The sequence below is a fragment of the Colius striatus genome, chromosome 3 (genome assembly GCF_028858725.1).
Source record: "Colius striatus isolate bColStr4 chromosome 3, bColStr4.1.hap1, whole genome shotgun sequence".
Lineage (NCBI taxonomy): Eukaryota > Metazoa > Chordata > Aves > Coliiformes > Coliidae > Colius > Colius striatus.
In genome coordinates, this window is record NC_084761.1 from 67,694,421 (window position 1) to 67,716,387 (window position 21,967).

Below are 21,967 nucleotides of genomic sequence, written 5' to 3' on the forward strand. Positions count from 1 at the left end.
AGGCAGCGCAGTATCTCAAACCTGCCTGCTACAACTTCATTACTAAATTGGTTTCCTGAGAAGTCACAATGCTATTGGCACCTTGCACAGGGTCAGACTTTCCAAATAGAATTCCAAATAAAGTATGGGAATAATACGTACAAGGCTACTCCAGAGCACAGGTGTGCCATTTGGTCCAAGAGAATGTATCTATAAATCCATTTTGGCCCAAATACTTCCATTAAATTACTGTAATAAATATTTTATGGTATAAATTGAATAACAGTTTTTTCACTACAATTATCTACATTTTTGCTGTTATTAAACATGCTGTACCAGGTTCTTCACTTAAAATGCAACAGCTAACACTATACAGACATAACTTTATGCCTATCTCTTCCACATCTGCCCAATAAAGCAAAATTTTTAAGATATCTAACTGCACTGAGCAAGACAACTTTGAAAAATGTGCTTTTACTGATCTCCTTTCATCAATTTTTGCATTCAGTGATAGAAATGGATTTCCCATTTCTTGAACTATGGCTCATTTTGTCTAGAAATCTTTATTCTCACTCACCTATGGAAAAATTTAGTAGGCATCCATCTCCACGTAGTTAGAGACATGGAAAGACAAATTGCTACCAAAAAACACAAAATCCCAAAAGATTTTGGAAGATAAAATTCATGCAAAAAAAAAAAAAAAAACATTTATTTTTTAACATGAAATTTTACTTGATTTCTAAACCCCAAATCAAAGTTCCTGAACAGTAAATGTAATGGTTAGGTTAAGAAAAAAAAACAAAAAAAAAAGAGGTCTGGAGAAAGTACTTAATTTTTTAAAGCTTTGATGTAAGTGGATTTACAATACCTTGCTTCCGTATTTTATGTACACCTTTAAAATATTTAAATTTTGGAATGGGATAATAAAATATTTAAATATTTAAAATATTTAAATTTTGGAATGGGAAAATAAGATACATCTGATTCAGAGACTCTGCAGCCACATCTAAAATAGCCGTTTCTCTCCAACTTTTATATAGTTTAACATCTTGGATCTGATTCACAAAACTATGTATTTTATCTTTATAGCATATTTGAAGCTGTAAACCACTGATCTACAGATGCAGTTTAACTCATCTCTACACTGCACACATAGTGTTTTATAGCTGTGACAAATGTTCTATCCTTGTCTGCAATATTCCTTTAGAAAAAAAACATAATCAGTGCTTGCAATAAAAACTACTTCTTCGCTAGACAGAGCAGTGCTTTGCATTGATTCAGAGTGACATGGTGGAGACTTTGCCACCAGTGATCCCATTCATAACAAATGTAACAAAAATATTTCTGTGAGATGTAAGGTTGGCATGAGTAGTCATCAATAACCCATACATTTGGATTTGACAGTATTTGTGAGTATTTCAGTAAATTCATCTAAACCCTGGGCCTGTCGAACTACATCACCGCCATCTACCCAGCAGCAAGCTGCTGTCTGGTATCTTTTTAGGTAAGGTAACAACATCGCTGCTTTTGAATTGAGTATACCCAAGAACTGATCTGACTTTTGTTCTTACAAACTTCCCATTTACTTTTCAAGCCACAAGAGAGCAAAGACTAGTATGCCAAGCACTACATGGCGAGATAACCAGTCATACTTAATGCAAACTTCAGGTCCGTTTCAGAAGTGGAGAATGGCAGCTGCCTCTGAAAGTCTGAGGAAGAAATGAAGATAAATTTGAGAAACACACAGGAGTACTGCTAGCTAAAATTCAGAAGCCAATTTTACTTCAGCTGCCAGTTTTGAAACTTTTGTGAAAGTAACCAGGGATCTCAGAAGATGAAAAAATGTGGTGTTTGCAAAATGCTGTCCCAAATTTGCTACCTTAGCTGTCAATATACAGGTAGGGTATTTAACTAGTAATTGACAACAGTCAACTGCAATGTTACAATGTACTTGTATTTCTATAGTCAAATGTAAGCTGTAGATGATTACAGGACATGAGCAGCAAGTACCACAAATACTTTGATCTGTCTGGAGAATATGCTGAGCAAAAAGCTCACAACCAGCTGATCAAACCTTAGGCCTCGCTATTTTTTCTCTGTCAGCTTCCATCTCCACATTTTTTGTCACTTCAAATCCCCTTATGACACTGTGTCATGCCTACAGGGCACGCATTGACTCTGCCTCTAAACTGTGATGGATTAAGCAGCTTTTTATCCTGCTATAATTCGATGCCATTGATGTTATACAGAGTCAAAAACCTCAGTTCAGCACTAATGAATCTGACCCTCCTGCAAAAATCTTTCACAGTCATTAACAACATTAGCAGCTGGATGTCATTCCACATTTTTCTGTTCCATACTGAAAACAGCCGTGGATTGACCCCAGTCACATATTCTACTCCAAAAAAGATGTGGCTTATGAGCTCTCTTGTCTTGTTCCCCTCTTCAACTGTGCTGAAGTCACTTTTTCTTTTCCAAATGAGGCAAATCACTCACCAGGTGGCAATATTTCCTCCCATTTCCTTCACTGAATTAGTCAGGAAATGTTTATCGCTCATTTTTGCGTTCCATGGCAAGTATTTTGCTTCCTCAAAATTACAAACTCAAGCTACATTTTCAGACAGGATTCCCTGAGCAAGAGCATCATCCTTAAAATTAAAATCAGTGACACATGAAAACAGATCAAACCCAAGGATCTACAACAAGTTTCTTTTTACTGGATAACCTGTTCATCAACACAGTTGATATTTTCACTAAAAACCAGTCCTGTAAAATTTTCACATTTTCCTTCTCATGTGCCACCTGAACTGGCAAAAAACCAAACAAAACAGAACAAAAAGCCAAAAAGGATTAAACATCAGAGTTTGTCACGAACATTTCTGAAAAACAACTATCATAAACTGCAAATAACTACTGGTTCTACCTTACCCAAATTGCAGAATGGATAATATAGTTATCCCTTACAGTTCTACTAACTTGACTTACTACACCTAAGAAGGAAGAAATAAGAATAATCCTTTGCATTTAGTTTACTTAATCCAAGATATATTTTCTGAGTACAGACTCATGGATGCAGGAGCTGTGGGAAAAAATTCCCTTTCCCCTTCATGTTACTGTTGTTCCACATATCCTATGTTGAAATTTCAGTAGCTTCAGCTATCAAAGTTTATTGTATCCACTGCATCTTGCCTGTTATTTCCTCATGTTTTTTAGAGGAAGAACAAAAAATCTGTAACCCTCAGGCTCTCATAAACACACTTTTTTTTTTTAAGGGAAGGAAGACTTAAAGGCCCATCAATTTTAAAGACAAAGGAAGTTATTTTAGGGAAAATGACAACTACTGCTGCAATACAGGGGCTGTGAGATGACAACACTGGCAAAAAGCAAGACACTGGAACTGGATTAGAGAGAAGCCACTTTCAGTCAGATGTTTCCAAAAAATTCATTTACACATTTAATTCCAGTATTCTGTAACCATCAGGAAGAAGATAACCATCTGCTAGTGTTCAACAACTTCTTTCTTTTCCTTAAAGGTTAAAGCAGTATGAGCATTTAACTGAATCCACTAATAAAAAAGAAAGAGCTCTAGACATTGTAATACTACAGTTAAAAGTTGTGGATTTCTTTTCCCATTTTGAAAACCTTTTTTTGTTTCTAAAGTGCTACTCAATATTAATAACTAATCAGCTTTAGGGATGAAAAAGATCCTCTTACTAGAACTACAACACGGAGCTGAAATTGCAAAAAACATTCAAAATACTACATTTGAAACACTTTCTCATTACTAAAAGCTTAAATAAACTGCTTACAGTTGTGCACAGTCCTTGCCAAATCCTGCTGCACAATGGCTAACATTCTTCCCCATACATTGTTGTTAGCATCAATGACAGCAAGCTGCAGTAAAACAAGCAGCTATACACATCCTCTCTAGCATGCAGTGCTGCAGGAATAAAAGACGTACTGAGCAGACAGGCTGGCTTCAAAGCGCTGAAATGCTCACAGTCTATTCCTGCCGTTGGCTTTCGTTCTCAGAGTTGTTAGCTATTCCTTCTGTTGTTTACACTAAATATTCATTAGTAAGATAAGACATAAGTTTATTTTATCTTAATATGCCAAAAACGAGGGAAAACATCCAGACAAAAGATGGAATTATCAGAAGTCACAGACAACTGTTATGCAGAATTCAAAAACTGGCGAGTCAGGCAGAATGGGGACGGGGTCGTGGTAGTGGAGGAAACAAAAAATGACCTTTGTCCACAGAACAGAATTCAGTAAAAGATGTTTTAGCATAGCCCTGGGATTCCTTCTTCCTCCCCCTTATCATAGGCCTTTTGCTTTGAGCAGTTCTCAAGGAGATATGGTACCATAGTTTACAGTTTGAAGCAAGTTTTCAGCATGCCATTTCTTTGGGAGGTACCCACTATCAGCTAAATTAAACCCCAATCTTCCTCAGTTATAGAGAAGAGAAAATTCAGTAGATAATTTCAAACAGTGGTGCCCAAATGAAGTCTACTGTACTGTGTGATCATCATGGGGCTGTGTACATTAGGACAAGTATTAACTATAAGGTCGCTTTCTCACAAAACATCCTTGGCCTTCCTCATGTCAGCTTACAGCTCCCTTTTCCAGGTTAACTCAGTCAACTTCTCCCACAGTCTTCCAGACAATCCACTTTGTGCTGGAGGTGCACAATTCAGTTCTCCTCTCATGAGGGCACAGCAACTCAAGTCCCAATTTCTAGTTGAAGAACAGCACTTAAAAGCAGCAGACTGTACTGTTGTTAGTGAAAAAAAAAAAAAGATGTAAGATGCCCACCTTCAATGTAAGAACCACACCAAGTCTTGATACCTCCCTCCAAAACAGAGGCTCAGGGCTTGGCAATCATTTTTTTGCTTAATGTCTCAACTGCTCAGACAAGCACCTGTAGGACAAATATTTTATCACAGCTCTTTGTTAAAAAAATAAAACAAAAAAGATTGTAAAAATTCCAAAAAGAAGTACCAGACAGCTGAAGTCTGGTAGAGTTAGTTATATAGGCATATAAACAAACTCTGCTTGAGGTGGGTACTTTCCCCTCACCACTGCTTCTTAAACAGAGGCCACATGATCAACAGTCACTAAGAATCTTAATTACAGCAGAGGCGAAATGGGAGACAATAGCTAATTTGTATTCCTTTGTGCCATTATGACCATCCATGAAATGAAGGTACACTATACATTTATCTCTAAAATTCAAAGACTAAACTGTTTCCTACCACGTCAGAAACTGAAATCAATTCAAGTGATCCTAGTGAGCTGGTTATTTAATAAATCTTTCTGGCTCGACTACTCAAATACACACAAACACTCAGATCACACCCAGTCTCTAGTACGTGATTAATAATTTGCCTAAGACTAAGGAAGAGCCAAGGTGCATGGTCAGGATGACTTCTGAATCAACTGCAGGGTGACGATGCGAAAGAAGGACCAAGAAGTTATGACAGTCGGGCATTTTCTAGATGACTTAAAGACTGTCACAGGGATATTGTGTTACCTGTTCCTGCTTCCACGCAAGCTAACCTGTTTTTTGATATATATATCTATATACACTCACACACGGTGTCACGCAGTGAGAGGAAAACAAAAGGACTGCTAACTTTGCTCAAGCCATCTTTGCTCCAGGTCCTGCGCTCCAGGTCCGGGGGCACACGCTGCGCACGCCACCAAGCCAGCCTCACTCCCGTGAAAACCTTCGTGGGATTGGCTCTCTCCTGGCGTGGAAGGAGAAACCACCCGCGGCGGGGGAGCGGGATGACAGAGGCTGCGCGGCGCCCGGCAAGACCCCGGCCGTCGGGGAAATGGGGGGCGTGATTGGGGGGTGGGGGGAAGACACCGTGCCGCGGGGCCGAGGGTCCGTCTGCCAGTCTCTAGACCGCCTAGCCCGTCGCCAGCCGCATACAGTGCCGTGGCCCCGTCCGGTCCCGCGAGCGTGGCGACGACAGAAGCAGCGGCAGCCAGGGGTGGCTCCGGTGCCCGCAAGCAACAGCCAACGCCACCGCCCCCCGCCCCGCTGGCCCCATCCCGCCAGGCGCAGGCGTCGGAGCCCGGCTGCGCTCTCCCAGGCAGGGCAGAGGCGACGGCACCCACCCCCGTCCCACTGGAGCCCGTCGCGGCAGCACTCACGCAGGCAGAGCTGGGTGACATAGGCGTAGTAGGACCAGCAGAGGATGCTGGAGATGAAGAGCACCGGCACCCAGTACAGCAGCCGCTGGCAGCGCCGCCGCACGCCGCCCCAAGCGCACGCCGCCCCGGCTGGAGGAGACGGCGGCAGCGGCGGTGGGGCCGCCATCTTCCCGCACCGCATCCCGGCTGCTCGCTCCGGGGGCCCGAGCCCCGGCCGCGCACCCCGCCGGAGCCCGCCCCGGCCCCTCCCTCCCGCGCTGACAAGGCTCTCTCCGGCAGGGCTGCTCCTCCCACCGCCCGCCGTTCCTCCGACTCCCCCCACGCAGGGGAAGGGCTGCCAGAGAGGCGGCAGCGTCCCCTTGGGTCTGGCAGCTGCGGGCCGGGCCGGGCCGGGCCGTTCCCGCCCCATCCCGCGGGCCGTAATGGAAAGCTCTCCTTAAAGTTTGGGGCCGGGTCCCGAAGCAGCTCAGCGCAACATGAGTTACGTGTCGCGGGCGTCCTGCACCTGCCAAGCATTCGGCCTGACGTGGCGGGAGGCGCCTATAAGGCCTATCCGCCGCTGTAACGCCCGTGAGGCCTGACCCCACTTGGCATCTGAGGCCAGCCCTCCTCTCTTTAACGCCCGTGAGACCTGACCCTGCCAAGTGCCCGGTTCTGTCTGTGCAGCTTCTCCCAGCTCTTCCACCCGCCGAAATTGGGATGGTGATGCTTAACTGCCCTTGGAAATACTTTAAAACACCTGGTTATGAAAAGCACTGCTTCATTTGTAAATAACGTTTCATACAGCGAAGAGGCAGCGCTGCAGGCTGCCGTGTCAGAGCCGGCAACAGGCTGCTGTGGTGGCAAGCCCCGCTCTTGGCAGATGTTGGGCCAAGGGAAGGTGGTGTAGGGTAGTGCTGACTCAGCCTTTCCCGAAAAAGCTTTACGTTATGGCCATTGTCGTGAAATGGCTGTGAAACATCACGGTGAAGCCAGACTCTGTTGCAGTACTTGCACCCAAGTTGTTGCTGAATTACCGCTTCAGAATTAGAAATGCTGAGCATGGCCTGTAGTATTTCTGCAATCTGCTGGAGCCTCTCAGAGCACCGGCAGCACGGTTAACTAGGAAAGAGCTGGTTGATTGAAGTGTGGGAACAAAGGCTTGTATAATGTCACACACAAGAGGCTACATGTGAAGCTAAGTAATCACAACCTGGAAGGCATATGGCATATTGATTAAAAACAGGCTGCAGGAGAGAGAAAAAAAATAGATAAAATACGGCAGAACCAATAGTAGGTGTGCTGCCAGGTTCCAGAGTATGAAACGGAGTTGTTAGCATGTTTACTAAAGAGACAGAAAAAGAGGTTGACCATATGGCTGCAGTGCTTTTATGTAACACAAAGTTATACACCCCTCATTATTATAAGATTCAGGTTGAGGAATTTGAGTCAGGCAGAGTGAACTGGATGAATATGGGATAATGAATCAAGAGGAATATTACATATCCCATGGCAGTCAATTATTTTTACCTATTCAAGAAAAAGATTCATATATTGTTGTGAATGGCTCAAGGGAAACTATCTCCTCAATGTACAATCATTACGGATGAGAAACGAACAACATAAGATGCCATCAAAATATTGGAATATAATAACAAGAAAAGATTCTGCATGATGGGGGATTATTTATTATACATTAAAAAGGCAGAGATGTAGTGAAAGGTATGGAAAAAACAGATTTGATACTACTTTGTCAAAAACAATGTGACGTAAAAAATGGACCTTTTATTTTACCTGTAGTTAATTATGCAAATCATCACTGAGGTTAGCATCTTGACAGAACATTTAAAGGAGTTTACTTCAGTATGTTTAATGAAAACACCCATGGTTACTCAAAACAGATTTTAGAAGTACAAGGTACAAAATTACCACCGCTTGAAGGCATACCCTGTGCTTTACTGGCAAAAGTTAAAAGAAATGAAGGCAGTTCGGTTCATTCGATGGAAACACCTGACAGTGACCTCTTTCGGGTACAAAGGATAATGCATCTAATCTGTTGAGTGTTTACAGGGACACATGGCTGTACCCTGAGAAGTTAGGAGCTGGAAGCTGTATATGTAAGGGTGAATTTGTTTTTGCATCATACTTGGGGGGGGCTGTGAAAAGCTTTAAACCATATTTAAATGCTCTATGTGATATGGAGTTCATTAACATCAACACATGCCAGAGAAACATGCTAAATTCTAGAGAAGACTTCCCAATGTAGTAATTAATTCCTTAAAATGATAGTTATTATACAAAATAATGTATGTAGAGAGATGGCAGTTTTGCCAAGGGTTGTGGGAATAAAAAGATGACATGTTACAAAGACTTAAAGTTATATCATACAGTTTCCAGTCAGAGGCTTTTTATTACTCATGGAAATGGGCTTCTGTAGTCCATGGTCTGTGCCAGTCTCCTCAGATTCCACAATAATCAGGATTTCGTTATTTAATGTGCTTATAGTTACATTGATAATTATTATTATAGTGCATTTTCTATTAGAGCTCCAAAGCCATGGTCATTCTGGTTCATAATTAGCCCACATAGCAAAATGAGGCAAACCTCACTTTAATTTAGCTGGAACAAAAAAAAACCTGCCTTGACTTGTTCCAGATTACCTTGGAATATCCCCTGGTTAGAGAGCTGTAAAGAATCCCTCTCTCTTGCCCTCGAGCTTGTGGCTTCTCCCGATGGACTTGGACTCTCTTGTTCCCTTCCATGCCCACAGTTCTATTCTGTTCCTTCCACAACTCTTACCACTCTTTTTTTTTGTTCTTTTCTTCCTCCTCCCTTTGTGGTATGACCTGCATAAATTTTAGGGAGCAGAACTCACAAGTAAGCATATTCAAGGGAGCACTGCATTATGACAGAAGTAAATTCTGGGATAATCTGAATTATTAGACATTCATGGACAGATTTCCCAAATCTCAGGCAGCCTCTCTATAGGGACAGAGGTTACTTGTGGCACATTTTACTGGTGCTTACCTGAAGTCTTGACAAGAAAAAGAGGAAATGAAGGTGATTTACTGTCTTTTCTTCTTGTCAGACAGGAGCTGGGTTAAAGATAGCTGGAGTTCGAGGAGGAGGCTTGAGTGGCAAATTGAAACAAAATGTTTTTGTCATAAGCAGTACCACTCAGCTTTCCCCCTCGGGCAAGGTACATGCAAGGTTTTGCTATTGGACTTTTTAAAAAGTGTCTCTCTCGAATGCATTTCTAAAATTACCACATCTGACTACTCTCTGTATCGGATTGTGCAACCTCGGTAAGGTCACATTACATGACGGGCTGCCACCCACAGCCCCAGTGCTGGGCATCTTCCTGCCCCATTGCTGGAGCCCAGCCCAGGAACCCAGTCTCTCTCCCCAAGGCCAGTGGATGGGGCTGCTGCTTTACCACTCAGCCAGCGCCAACTTCAACAGCCCCTATATACAGGACTCACACAGGTACCGACAGCCAAGTTCTTTCTCCCCTTGTCATCCCACTTGACAAGGTCCTTGGTCAGATGATGTTAAGGAAGAAGGTGCTCTCTCTGTCCACAGGCACTGACAGCTTGTCACAAGCAGAAGTGGAGAGTGCAAACAGAGGAAGGCACCTTGGTACCCTAGTGTGCAGTCCTAATTGAAAACTGCTCCTCTGCCAGTCTATGGAGCTCTGCTTTGCTGAACCACCTTTAGATAGAGAATGACATTGTGGTTCTAATTGGTGATATTAAAAGTTACTCGATACTTATAGTCAGGTAATGTTGTATTTCTACAATGCTCACTATGGATAGCTGTTAAGAGCATTTTGGTGCATTTATGAAGCAAGAAACTAGTAGCAATTCTGATGTTAGAATCAGAGAATTGTTTTGGCTGGAAGAGACCTTTAAGATCGTCGAGTCCAGCCTTTGTCCCAGTCCTATCAACCACTAGGCCATTTCCCTAAGTGCAACATCCAGCCATCTCTTAAACACTTCCAGGGACAGTGACTCCACCACCTCCCTGGGCAGCCTGTTCCAATGCCTGACAAGCCTTTCAGTAAAGAAGGTCCTCCTCATATCCAGCCTGAACCTCCCCTGGCACAACTTCAGGCCATTTCCTCTTTTCTATTGCTTGTTACTAGGGGGAACAGACCGACCCCCACTTCGCTACAACTTCCTTTCAGGTAGCGGTAGAGAGCAATAAGTCTCTCCTGAGCCTTCTTTTCTCCAGGCTAAACAGCCCCAGATACCTCAGCCGTTCCTCACGAGACGTGCTCCAAATCCTTTACTAGCTTGGTAGCCCACCTCTGTATCCCCTCCAGCACCTCAATGTCCTTCTTGTAGATAAGGGCCCAAAACAGGACACAGTATTTGAGGTGCAGCCTCACCAAAGCCAAGTACAGGGGAATGATCACCTCCCTGCTCCTGACGACAACACTGTTCCTGATCCAGGCCAGGATGCCACTGACCTTCTTGGCCACCTGGGCACACTGCTGGCTCATGTTCAGTCGCTGTTAACCAACACTCCCAGGTCTCTCTCTGCCTGGCAGCTTTCTGGCCACTCCTCCCCAAGCCTGTAGCACTGCTGGGCTTTGTTGTGGCCCAAGTGTAGGACCTGGCACTTGGACCTGACTCCTTATTGAAACTTATGGCACTGACCTTGGCCCAGCCATCCAACCTATCTAGATCTCTCTGTAGAGCTTCCCTACCCTCAAGCAGATCAACACTTCCACCCAGCCTGGTGTCATCTGCAAACTTACCAAGGGTGCACTCTGTCCTCTCATCCAGATCATTGATAAAGACATTAAAAAGGAGTGGGCTCAGCATTGAGCCCTGGGGGACACCACTTGTGACCGGCTGTCAACTGGATTTAACTCCACTGGCTACAGCTTGTTGGACCTGACCATCTAACCAGTTTTTCACCTAGGAAAGTGCATGTCCATCCAAGCCAAGAGCAGCCAATTTCCCTAAGAGAATGCTATGGGAAACAGTGTCAAATGCCTTACTAAAGTCAAGGTAGACAACATCCACAGCCTTTCCTTCATCCAACAAGCGCTTCACTTTGCCATAGAATGAGATCAAGCTTGTTAAACAGCGCCTGCCCTTCATAAACCCATGCTGATTGGGCCTGATTACCTGTTTGTCCTGCATGTGCTGCATAATAGGATGATCTGCTCCCTCAGCTTCCCAGGAACCGAAGTAAAACTGGTAGGCCTGTAATTTCCCAGATCATCCTTCTGACCCTTAAATATGCGTGTTACTATCTAGAGTAGTAGAAGGTTTGTACACATCTAATGAAGTGAAATGTATATCTTGAACGTATTTTACCTAGATGTGATAAACAGTTCCTGATAACCAATCTCATAACGTAATATCAGCAACACGGAAGGAAATTTAAAGTGAGGGAGGACATTTAACATATGGCAGAAAAAAATTTACTATTAGCAGTCATTTAACATAGCGACTCTCCAGAGCTCAGTTTGGTACGAGTTTGAAAGGTCATAACATTTCAAAACAATAAGAATAAAGAATAAAGTGAGCCACAAAAGTGATTATGAAAATTAACAATGTTCTCCTTAACATATATGTGAATTGAAGACAATGGTACTTCTGTAAGAGAGCATTTGATATGGAATTACTTTAGCATTCATTTAGCCTCTTGCAGATTTAATAACCAAGGCTGGCCAAAAGCAATCACATTTACTGTCCATTCATAGGTTATGATGAGTAGCTGGAAATACCATATGTGTATCTAGCTTATTGCATTTCAGCTATAAAATTACACTGAGCTCTTAAGACTACCATTACGACAATTGAGTGTGGGAAAACAAGACTTCCTGTTATTGGATCATTTTAAGATGTCACACACTTACTGTACTAGAACAAAAAGATAAAGCATGATTCATTTTACAGTAACCTTCTAATGATTTCAAGCACAGCATTTATGTGGTTGTTTAAAAAAATCCCAAACTAAGTATATGCAGAATACAGTTAATGACAAATAAGCACACATTAAAAAATGCTTTTAATTTAAGAATTATTTTCCAGATCAGGAAATTACAGCTTATAGAGTCTGAACATCTCTTCCTCTACATAAGCAATCTGACATGGTAGAACACTTTTTCCTCTACAACATCCCACAGATTCAGTGGAGCAGCAAGAGGAGGAGGGGTGATAGGACAGGAGTATAAATACTTCACTCAAGTGCAATGAACAGATCAGCAGCCAAAAGGAGGCAGGCACAGAGAGAAATCCATGCACACAGCACTACTTAGGTAAACCAGTGACTCTACAGGGATGCTCTCCAACCTTCAGGACAGAGACTGTGCTGGACCTTGCCACACACAGGAAAGGAGATCTCTCTGCAGCATCTCTGGCATAAAATATCAGTTAATTGCATCCCAGTCAGAGTTAAATACAATTCTTGTATAGTTCATGGCTCAGAGCTACATGAAAACAAGCAGCTTAGTATCTGCTCCAGTCTCAGTGTAGCTGTCAGATGTATTTTCATTAAAGGGCAGGACCAGATGTATTCATTGTCTTGCTCTCCCTTCACTCTATGTAGGTACTTAATTATTTGCAACTGTTGATTCATTGCTTGATTTATTTAACTTTTCCACAATGTGGAAATTTGCCTTGTTCTCCCCAGGAGAGGCTCATTTAGCTCCTTTTCAGGTAATGAAGTCCTTCTAGAATTTTCCTGATTGCTACCCCTGGATTGATACAATATTGTATCTGTCAGAGTCTGCCTTCAGGAAGGTAGTTTAAAGTCATATTTGGGCTTATTATCCACCTACTCTTCTGTCATTTCATCAGTAATTTTTTATTGCATTGTTTTTCTCCCAGACGTATTCATCTTGGGAGTTTTCATTCCCCTGCTGCTGCTTCTTTTACCATTTAAGGTGTGAAAAATGGGGAAAAAAAACACACCAAAACAATCTCTACTTAGGCAAAAACCATGACTCCTAGAGCAGAAAGCCCTTAAAGGGCTGTATGTAAGAAACCTTATCTCATGCCCTCTGCACTGATCCAGTCATTTCTGCTCTTTGGGGTAGAAGTTGTGGCGTAATGGTTGACTCCAAAAGCAGGCATCTGTTATAACAGTCTGACAGCCTCCTTTTTTTTTTTTAATCAAGCAATTTAAATGCAGTTTTACACAGCAAATGCCCTGAAATGCCTTGAAAGAGCTGAACAATTTGGTACTTTGGTCACACATATATGTTTGGTCCTGTCACTGAAGATCCTCAGATTATGTCTCTGCACAAAATGCAGTGACAGCCATCATTTCTTTCCACTTCCCATGGAAGTGTTTGAACTGCCAGTGTGTAGGCCAGTTTTGACAATTTGTACACTGTCTTTATTAAACTATACAGAACAGTATGTAAGATTCATGGGACCAGAAAAAGTAAATGCTTTGTCAGCCTGTGTGGGCATTTGCCCAAAACAGGGACTCCTGGGTTCCAGTCCCCCCTGCCATACTGGGTTTTATCAAACCCTTTCAAATGCAATGATGTGTTCTCTTTATAAGCTATGTTATCTCTGGTAAGATGCATAATTTGATAGCAACTACCACAGCAGCTCAAGTGTCTCTGAATCCAGACCGCCACCATCCTGATCTTCATCTCTGCTTCAGGCAATGCATTTCCACCCCCCTCATGTGTTGTCCCCATCAAAGGAGAGCTGTTTGCATTGAATCCCATCTGTCTGTGGGGTTTTTGGCTGCATTAGTTTTTAATAGAGCCTCTCACCCCCTTATCACACTGGCCATGAAAGTGCATGAGAACTCACAGCTCCCAGGAGCAACAAGGTCCCTACACTCAGTACTGCCTGGTTAACTAGTTTAGCTAGTGTGTTGGTTTAAAACAGCTTGCAGTGTGTACCCACCTGGATCTCGTGCAATTCTCTGCATATATTTTTTGGGACAGCCCAGATGACTAACTTCAGACTCAGCATTTTACAGCACAGATTTGAAAACCTGAAAGTTGATTTTTTCAGCAATACATTCTTTTGAATCTAGGTTGCAGCTTCTGAATCAGAGTTACAGTGTGTTAAAGCACATTGTTTCAAACCAGAATTTACAACTTCAAATCACCTAAACCTAATTAACAGTAAGCTCACTTATTAAAAAAGTGTGGCTTATAGGTATGGCTGCTTTAAAAGGAAATGGATTATTTTTTAGAAGAAAACTGTAAATGAAAAGTTACTTGCAATGGATAGCTAGGAAACAGGAGCTGGTGAAGCTCCTGTGCAATGATATTAATTTCATTTGATTTCTTTTTAAACTAAGGTAGACATATAAATAGATAATTCAGCTCTTTATACTTTAAAAAAAACACAGGAGAAATAGTTTATTTACTTACATTGAATAAAGAGGAACATATTACTGAAGCTTAAATATGTTTAGTATATTGCCATTTCTGTGAATGTATGTATGTTTAAAAATGGGTATTTTATATTAAGATTTTCACGTGGGTACTGAGATTTTTATGGAGCATCCCTAGCTAATAATAATTTTCCTCTGTGGGAGGAATGTGTAAGTCAAATCAGTGGTAAAAATTAACATTACTCATTCAAGATTAAAGCACACCCCCCGTATTTAATTGTGCGTGTGTAATAAGAAGAACATAACATATCCAAGGGCACCATCTGCTGACAGATTCAGGATGCCAAATGCTGTCACAGATTTTCAGATAAAGGAAAAAAAACCTCTGCGTTCAGACCTCACATATATTACAAAACATTAACTTTTTGTTTGGCTTGATTTTAAGGGGAGTTCAAACATGGTATTACTACAAATTAGCCTTGTTTGAGATGCATTTTTTGAATAATGAGCTTTTGGTCCTTCTGTGAGTGTTAGTCTGGAGTTCTTTTGCTAGAAAGTGGCTTTAAAGTGTCCTTGGTAGGAAAAGACAGTAAAACACATCATTAGGTAAGGAACGTGATACAGGGTTGAATCAAAGCAAAGTGAAAAATTCCTCTGTTGTTTTCTTTCACATTTTGCTTCAAAGTAGCATTATCCTGGTATTTATGTAGAAAAGTGGAGATCAAACAGCTACAGAAAACTAGGCAGCATGACCAACAATATGCTGCAAATCACTGCTAAATAGTATTTATTTTTCTTCAGGCTGATAACTTTCTTCTATGGCATACAATGCATGCATTTGCAGTGGAAGTAATTGACTTACTGTCAAGACCTGCAAGGAGGGAAACTGCCAATGTGATTTTAATCATCAGATTAACAGGGAGCGGCTTGCAGCACAGGATATTCTGCTGTGAAATAGGAATTCATCAGAGCTCAGGCAACAGTATCACAAAGCTACCCAAAGCTGCAGGCTTAATAGTTATCATTTTATCACCTTTTACAGCTGGTCTGGACATGGCTGGGCAGTTCCTAACCATCCGCTGGTTACATTCTTAGATTATTACATTTTCTTACCTTATGGAAGAGAACAAGAGCTGGTTTTACAAAAGCCCTTCATTTATGCAACTATCACGTATTTAGCTGTATCATACAAATCTTCTCTGCTGCCAGGAATTTGATGGATTTTGCACAAGGTTTTATTGAGCACAGTGACTGCTGCCTATCCAAGGGGTGCCTCTACAGCAGATGGCATGTCCCATTACTCTCCTTGTTTTCAACTGTCTGTCCTTGCACTTGTAGCTCTTTTATGCAGAATTCTGTGGTAAAAAAAGCAAAGCTAAAGAAATGACTGAAAGATGCAAAAATTCATATTTTTATTTTGTGATGCTCTAATTCAAAGCACTTGTACGTTCATTTTACCCAATTTTTTTAATGATGAAAGGATTCAAACGATATACACTGCAAAGAAGATTAGTTTAGAGTGTATTTATTTTGAAATAAACAAGAATATTAGATGCATATATTCATATTAAATAACTTATTATTAAACATGAGAAAAAATACTCTTAAAAACTAATCTGACACTTTCACATTCTATTTCATATTAAGTTACTATAGTTAGGAAGTATATAGAAAAACAGTAAAATTGTCTCAAGCCAGCCATAAAAGCAAAGTGCAGTATTGCCTAGGGCAGTGGAGGAGCAAAATGATGATGGTGCTGCTGCATCCTCCAAGGGGAAGATCACTCTGAATTGGCAGTGGTGAATGAAGAGGAGGGAGGGGAACCCCTTCAGTAACTCCCTATCCTTTGTCCTTCATCACTGAAGCAGCAAATTGGGTTTTGTGTATGCTGACAAGAAACAGTGAGACAGTTTGTGTACCGAGACGATACATTGAATACCATTAATTCCCGAAATGATCATACAGGGATTGCAGATTAGAGCCATGTTCTGTTTTGTCTTTATCCTAACATATTTGTTTTTTATCTTGTTGAGGGTAGCTTAAGGACGCCAAGATGGAAATTTGCCAAGTTTTTATGATGAAATATTAACTGATGTAGCATCCTTCGAAAGATTTTTGAATTGTCTTTTTCTCACATAAAAGCCACACATAGCACATTTTTTTTCCCTAAAATTCCTAGAGTAGAACTTTTAAATTCCTTTTCATTCTTTAGCAGTAATAAATCTTCTTACAAATTAAACATTTCTAAACTTCGGTGTACTTACACAGGTGCTATACATTTTTTCTATTCATGTGTGACATAAGATGGTATTTGAATAACATATGCCCTACATACAATTTTGAAAAGTTCACTTACATGTATTTGGAGTAATAAAAGATTTAAAACCATTATTTTGGTTCTATTTTAATTGTTAAACTCCACCAAACATTTGCCTTTCTGGTATCAATTTACTGACATTAATTTTAGTGTGTGTGTATTCAGCCAGAAATATTTCAAGGCACAGATTATTCCTAAACAGACACAGACCTATTTAATGTCCAGTGAACCTTTTCAAGAAGGATATGAGGAATGTATGTTTGTGTTTGTTTGGGTTTAATTCACATCACTTAAGTCATCTTGAAAGCGAGTAAGGAAAAATGCTGCTGCTGAATTGCAAAGAAAAAATTTATGAGAATGTGAAAACCAAATGTAACAGTGTCCTTATTACTGTTTCAGTAACACCTAAACATTGCGACCTGATCTAGGTGATTGCAACCTGATCTAGGTGAACCTGCTTCTGCAGGGGGGTTGGACTAGATCATCTCTAAAGGTCCCTTCCAACCCCTACCGTTCTATGATTCTAAACCTACAGGATGTGGTGGCTACTGATTGCCTGTCTCCGTAACCTTTGTGAGGCCTATTTTATCTCTAATATTTGAGGTGTGATATGAAAATGACTTAGTGAGTGTTGCTCTGTACTGCTACATGCATTTACATTTTGTTTTGCTTTTTTGACATCAATACAAGTTATTTGTCTACTTTTCAGTTACTACAGAGCAGCAAATTAGACAACTATAATTTTTATTCAGTGCCACATCTCACTTCATATTAAAGTGCACTATTCACAAGAAACACATGAAGTTTTACTTTACCAGAAATATACCAGTGAATTTATACGTATGGCCATAAAATTTATAATAAATATTATAAAATGTGTGTTACTTAACATAAATTTGAACATTTTTACTTTTCTTCAACATAGTGCTCATAAGACACCTTAAAATCCGTACTATTTAAAAAATATATAAATTAATAAACATAAGACTTGTAAAATCTGAATGTTATAGTCCATACAGTACCGTTCCTAAGTAAATACCTGTCATTCACATTGTAACTGTGTAACAGCTTTACTCTTTTTAAAACAGCTTTGGTAGCATCTTAGAGTTTAATTTGTACATTCGACTCATACATAATTTTTATGCTACTTAATGTATTCTCATTATCAATTTAGCACAAACTTTTAATAGTGCTCTTCTGAAAGTAAATTCACAGTCTAAGCTAATGCAGGCTGTTCCTCTTCACTGACAAAAAACATTTGCCTACCCAGGTGTAAAACTCAAGTTCTCTCGTTTGAAATGACAAACACATCTACAAATAATAAAAATAATATTTAAAATGCGTTCTTCAAAAAAAGGACTTCTGACAATCAGGTGATAGTTCATCATTTAAATAAAATACATACTTAAAAGCAGTTGTAATAGTTGTTGATCACTACACTAACTGGAAAAGAAGATCTGTGTTTTTTACTGCAGCTGGAAGAGTCACGATTCACCTGGGCTAGTCTGTTCTTAATAAAGAATTCACAGGAATAAATAGTTCTGACCAGTGCAGGTATTCCTTCATTCTTCCTTTATCTCAGCATATCTCGTCTCCGGAATTGCTTCCATAGATCTCTGAGATGTTCACTGGTTACAGTCATCACACAAGAGTAATAGTCCTTCCAACCGTACTTCGGAGTCTCCTGTGAGAAGTGAAAAACATGCAATTGGAAAAATATATTGATCACTAAATTCCTTAATATTACATTCAATTTGACTCAGATGCATGCAAACTAGATATATGTTTTAATATTAAAATCACAAAAGATCAAACATTTCTATGGCTCAGAAGTATTTCTGTAAAATGAGGGTTTTAAATTCATCCACAGGCTAAGTACTAAGAATGCATCCTCACATCACAGCACACAGTTTGCATTCAACAGATAGCCTATCTATATTCAAAGGTGTAAGAAAGGATTTCCTCTTCATTCAGGTATGTCCTGCTTTAGCTCTAGTTTTGTTTTTTGCTTCTTCATGTTGCCACAGTACTAAAAAAAATTAACCTCTAACACCAGAGAGAAAACACAGAATATTAGTGATGTTTGTGAAACTGAGACATTAGCAAAGCCAAATACAAACCAGGCAGATGTTATGAAAGCTTCCTTATACTAATACTTAGTACTTCTTTATACCTTAACCCTAAACTGCATAGTAGGTTAAGTGACATTAATATGTGCTTACTGAATGGAGAGGAAAACTGGCCAGAGGCTGCCTGGGAGATGCAGCAGACTCTATGCTGTCTGCAATTATCACTGGATCTCATTATTTCCTCCACTGTTTCTAACTTCACAAGCCTATTTTGATATTAAGTACAGGAAGATGGAGAGGGCCTAAATATTACATCAGCTGGAGAAAGAGGCTAAGCAAGGGACAGGAATTGGAACTGTAGATAAATCAGAAGCATTTACAAGTAATTTTAAATTGTAATCCACCATAGAAATAAAGTCCAGTATCTGGAGGTAAATGGTTATAGCATCAAGGTGAAAGATTGATAGCTTCTTTTGGTTGAACTGAGTGAAGAAGTTAAAACTGCAGTATATTAAACCACCCATTAGAGAGTAAAGCCTACCTTCCATTTATTCTTATCACTCATCTTGTGTAATTAAAAAGCACAGAACATTACGCAGAAGTTGTAAATATTCAGAAAACTATTTAATCCACAGCAGTATATAATTCAGACTTTAAATGAAATATTACAAGCAATACTTACATGGATGCATAATTTAGTTGAGATTTATAGTCAGTCTTAGGGAAAAAAAAAGCATTACTTGCAAAATGCTTGTGTTATTCAAAAAAGCACGTTCAGCTGATTAAGCAGTGCTTTAAGATACACATCTATTTTTTCTTTTATGAAAGAGATTCAGAGAAATGTTCATGAAAAATTAATAAAAGAAGTGCTGAAGTACCTTAACTGTTCATTTAGTTATTTCCAACGTATGCACTGTTGTTGTTATTTACTCTCAATGTACTGAATCCATAGAAAGAACATTTTGTTCACATAATATTCCCCCCACCACATAACCTGCAATGCTTTCTCATTTCACTGGGACATTGTCCTCCCACTGTATCCAGGTATGCTTTAAAGGTTCCAGTCGGGTTTAGGATCAAAAGTTTGGGTTACTTTCATAAGATGAGTAAGTAAAGCGTGACTATCAGACACTTCTCACTTGGTTGCTTACTTCTTCTCTAAAGCAGATAATCTCAAGGAGTAATCAACAGCCTCTTCAGGGCTCTAGGGTTTTGGGGTTTTTTTGAGAGCTATCTGTTATGACAGATGTATTCAACTGTTGAATATTAGGAAAGTGTGGAAATTAAAAGCTTTCAAAATATTAACTACATACCAAATCTTAACTCTTACTTGACTGAAACATCTTTACAGAAGATAGCAATTTATTATTGAAATATGACTGGAAATGAGGTTCCGAATCCAAGCTTCAGTCTTTCATGTCTTTCCCAAAATGCAATTTCCTTCCTCAATCAGTCCCAAGACACTGATTTTAGCTATCAACTATTACTTTCTAAAAACCATCAATCAGAAATTCAGAAGATGTAGAAAATAGTTATTTTAATGAAAAATCGTGACATTTTCAAGAAACTACTGGGACATACAACTTAATTCCTACATTTATAATTGTGACATATAGTATTTATTTCCACTACTTCAGAATTGGACGAAATTGAAATTATAGCTCAAATCTCTATAACAGTTACTGAACACAAAGGTAGTTTAGCAATCAGTATTTTCAGTCAGAATTGAATCCTTCTGAAAGTTGGCCTCTGACATCTTTATTTGGAAATTAACTCAGACAGGGTTTTGTTAAAAATTTCCAACGTAACCCTTCCACAAGGCACCTGAAGTAGAGCTCTCCTCTCAGCTCTGTTTGGCAGTTCCCTACTAACATCCTTTTTCTCTTCTCCCTATAGTATATGCAAAGGAGTCCCTGCCAATGCCGAGTCAGGCTGAGCTTGTACAGTTGTTCCTCAAGGAGAGGTTTTCATTGGTTTATTATAAAGGTATACCATTCTTCACATTATTAAGTAAATTGCATCAGTACAGTTCAGAGATACGTAACGTACAGCACAACATGCTGTTTGTCCCTTATCAGAGTGCAGATTCGAAGTCTGGTGTAATTGATGGTACCATCTCTTTCATCAGAGTTCATTTACCATGCATTTACCACGGAAAGTACATAAAAGCACAGCCATTGGCCTGTGCATCTGAATTTGGAAAAAAACAAAATTAAGAGCTATTGTATTGCATCTAACGTGGGGATATAATGGCAGCATAAGTTGGGGATGTAATTGCAGAGTATTTATGTGGGTTTTTTGTACATCAAACAGAAATCTCATTACCCAGTTGAAAGCGTTCAATTTCAAATCTCCAATGATTCTGTCATTATTATATTTTCAATTTACGAACGAAGTAAAAAGTAATTGTTTTTAGAATTATGTAAGCTCACTTTCACTCCACACTGTATGGCAAAGACACAATTAGTTCTGTTCTCCTCCATGGTAACTTAACTCCAAACCACGTGTGTTTCGGCTAAAATTTCCCCTAACTGACGCAACAAACTTTAAGAAATATTTACAACATTTGAAGAAATATTGTAAATTGAGTAACACTTTGCACAAGAAGGAACTCTGAACACCTAACAACTGGTACGTGACTGTAATTCCACACAAGAGACAAGGGGCAGTTGCTCAAGTGAAGAGCAGTAGCTGACTAATGTGTCTGCAGGAAAGAGGGAATTTTATGTTCGGGATTTATACTTCATTCTTGAGTGTACAGGGAACAGACATCTGATAGCTAAGGTCGCAGAAGCATTCTTGTTACAGCATCCAGGAGGATCAGGTGGGAAAAAGAACAGAGAAAACCACCATAACCTCTATGCTATGCCAGTGAGGCTGCCCGTGGCCAGGTCAGTCAACTGAGAAATAACCTGGTTTCCTTCTCTATCTCCCAGTGTGTAGTGTAGACATACTATTCAACTTGAACTTTTTTCTCCTTGAGAAAAGCTTTATATAGAGTGAACAAAATGTCCCTTTATAAATCTGCACTGTATATTTTTATCTCAGTTTACTCCATCTCAAAAGGTGAATTAATTTATTGCCTCAATTCAGATCTGTCAAGGTGTTGATGCATGTAAACTTGATGCTTTTACCA

At 40.0% G+C, this 21,967-nt stretch overlaps 2 protein-coding genes across 9 annotated transcripts in view; both read right to left on the minus strand.

Annotated features, from left to right (window-relative positions):
- The window catches only part of ZDHHC2 (zinc finger DHHC-type palmitoyltransferase 2), a 34,102-nt gene extending 27,751 nt beyond the window's left edge, over window positions 1-6,351 (minus strand). For 3 of the 4 annotated variants that reach the window (XM_061993540.1, XM_061993538.1, XM_061993537.1), the window contains exon 1: window positions 6,142-6,351. In XM_061993540.1, the coding sequence (XP_061849524.1) occupies window positions 6,142-6,322 (181 nt within the window). In that variant the 5' untranslated portion in view covers window positions 6,323-6,351. Of the gene's footprint in view, window positions 1-4,794; window positions 4,871-6,141 lie in introns of those variants that run through there. The other variant, XM_061993541.1, reaches the window with a different exon arrangement.
- A 9,603-nt stretch (window positions 6,352-15,954) lies between these two features.
- The window catches only part of MICU3 (mitochondrial calcium uptake family member 3), a 53,621-nt gene continuing 47,608 nt past the window's right edge, over window positions 15,955-21,967 (minus strand). For 4 of the 5 annotated variants that reach the window (XM_061992739.1, XM_061992743.1, XM_061992741.1 and 1 more), the window contains one exon: window positions 15,955-18,446. In XM_061992739.1, coding sequence (XP_061848723.1) covers window positions 18,336-18,446 — 111 coding nt within the window. In that variant the 3' untranslated portion in view covers window positions 15,955-18,335. The remainder of the gene's footprint in view (window positions 18,447-21,967) is intronic. The other variant, XM_061992742.1, reaches the window with a different exon arrangement.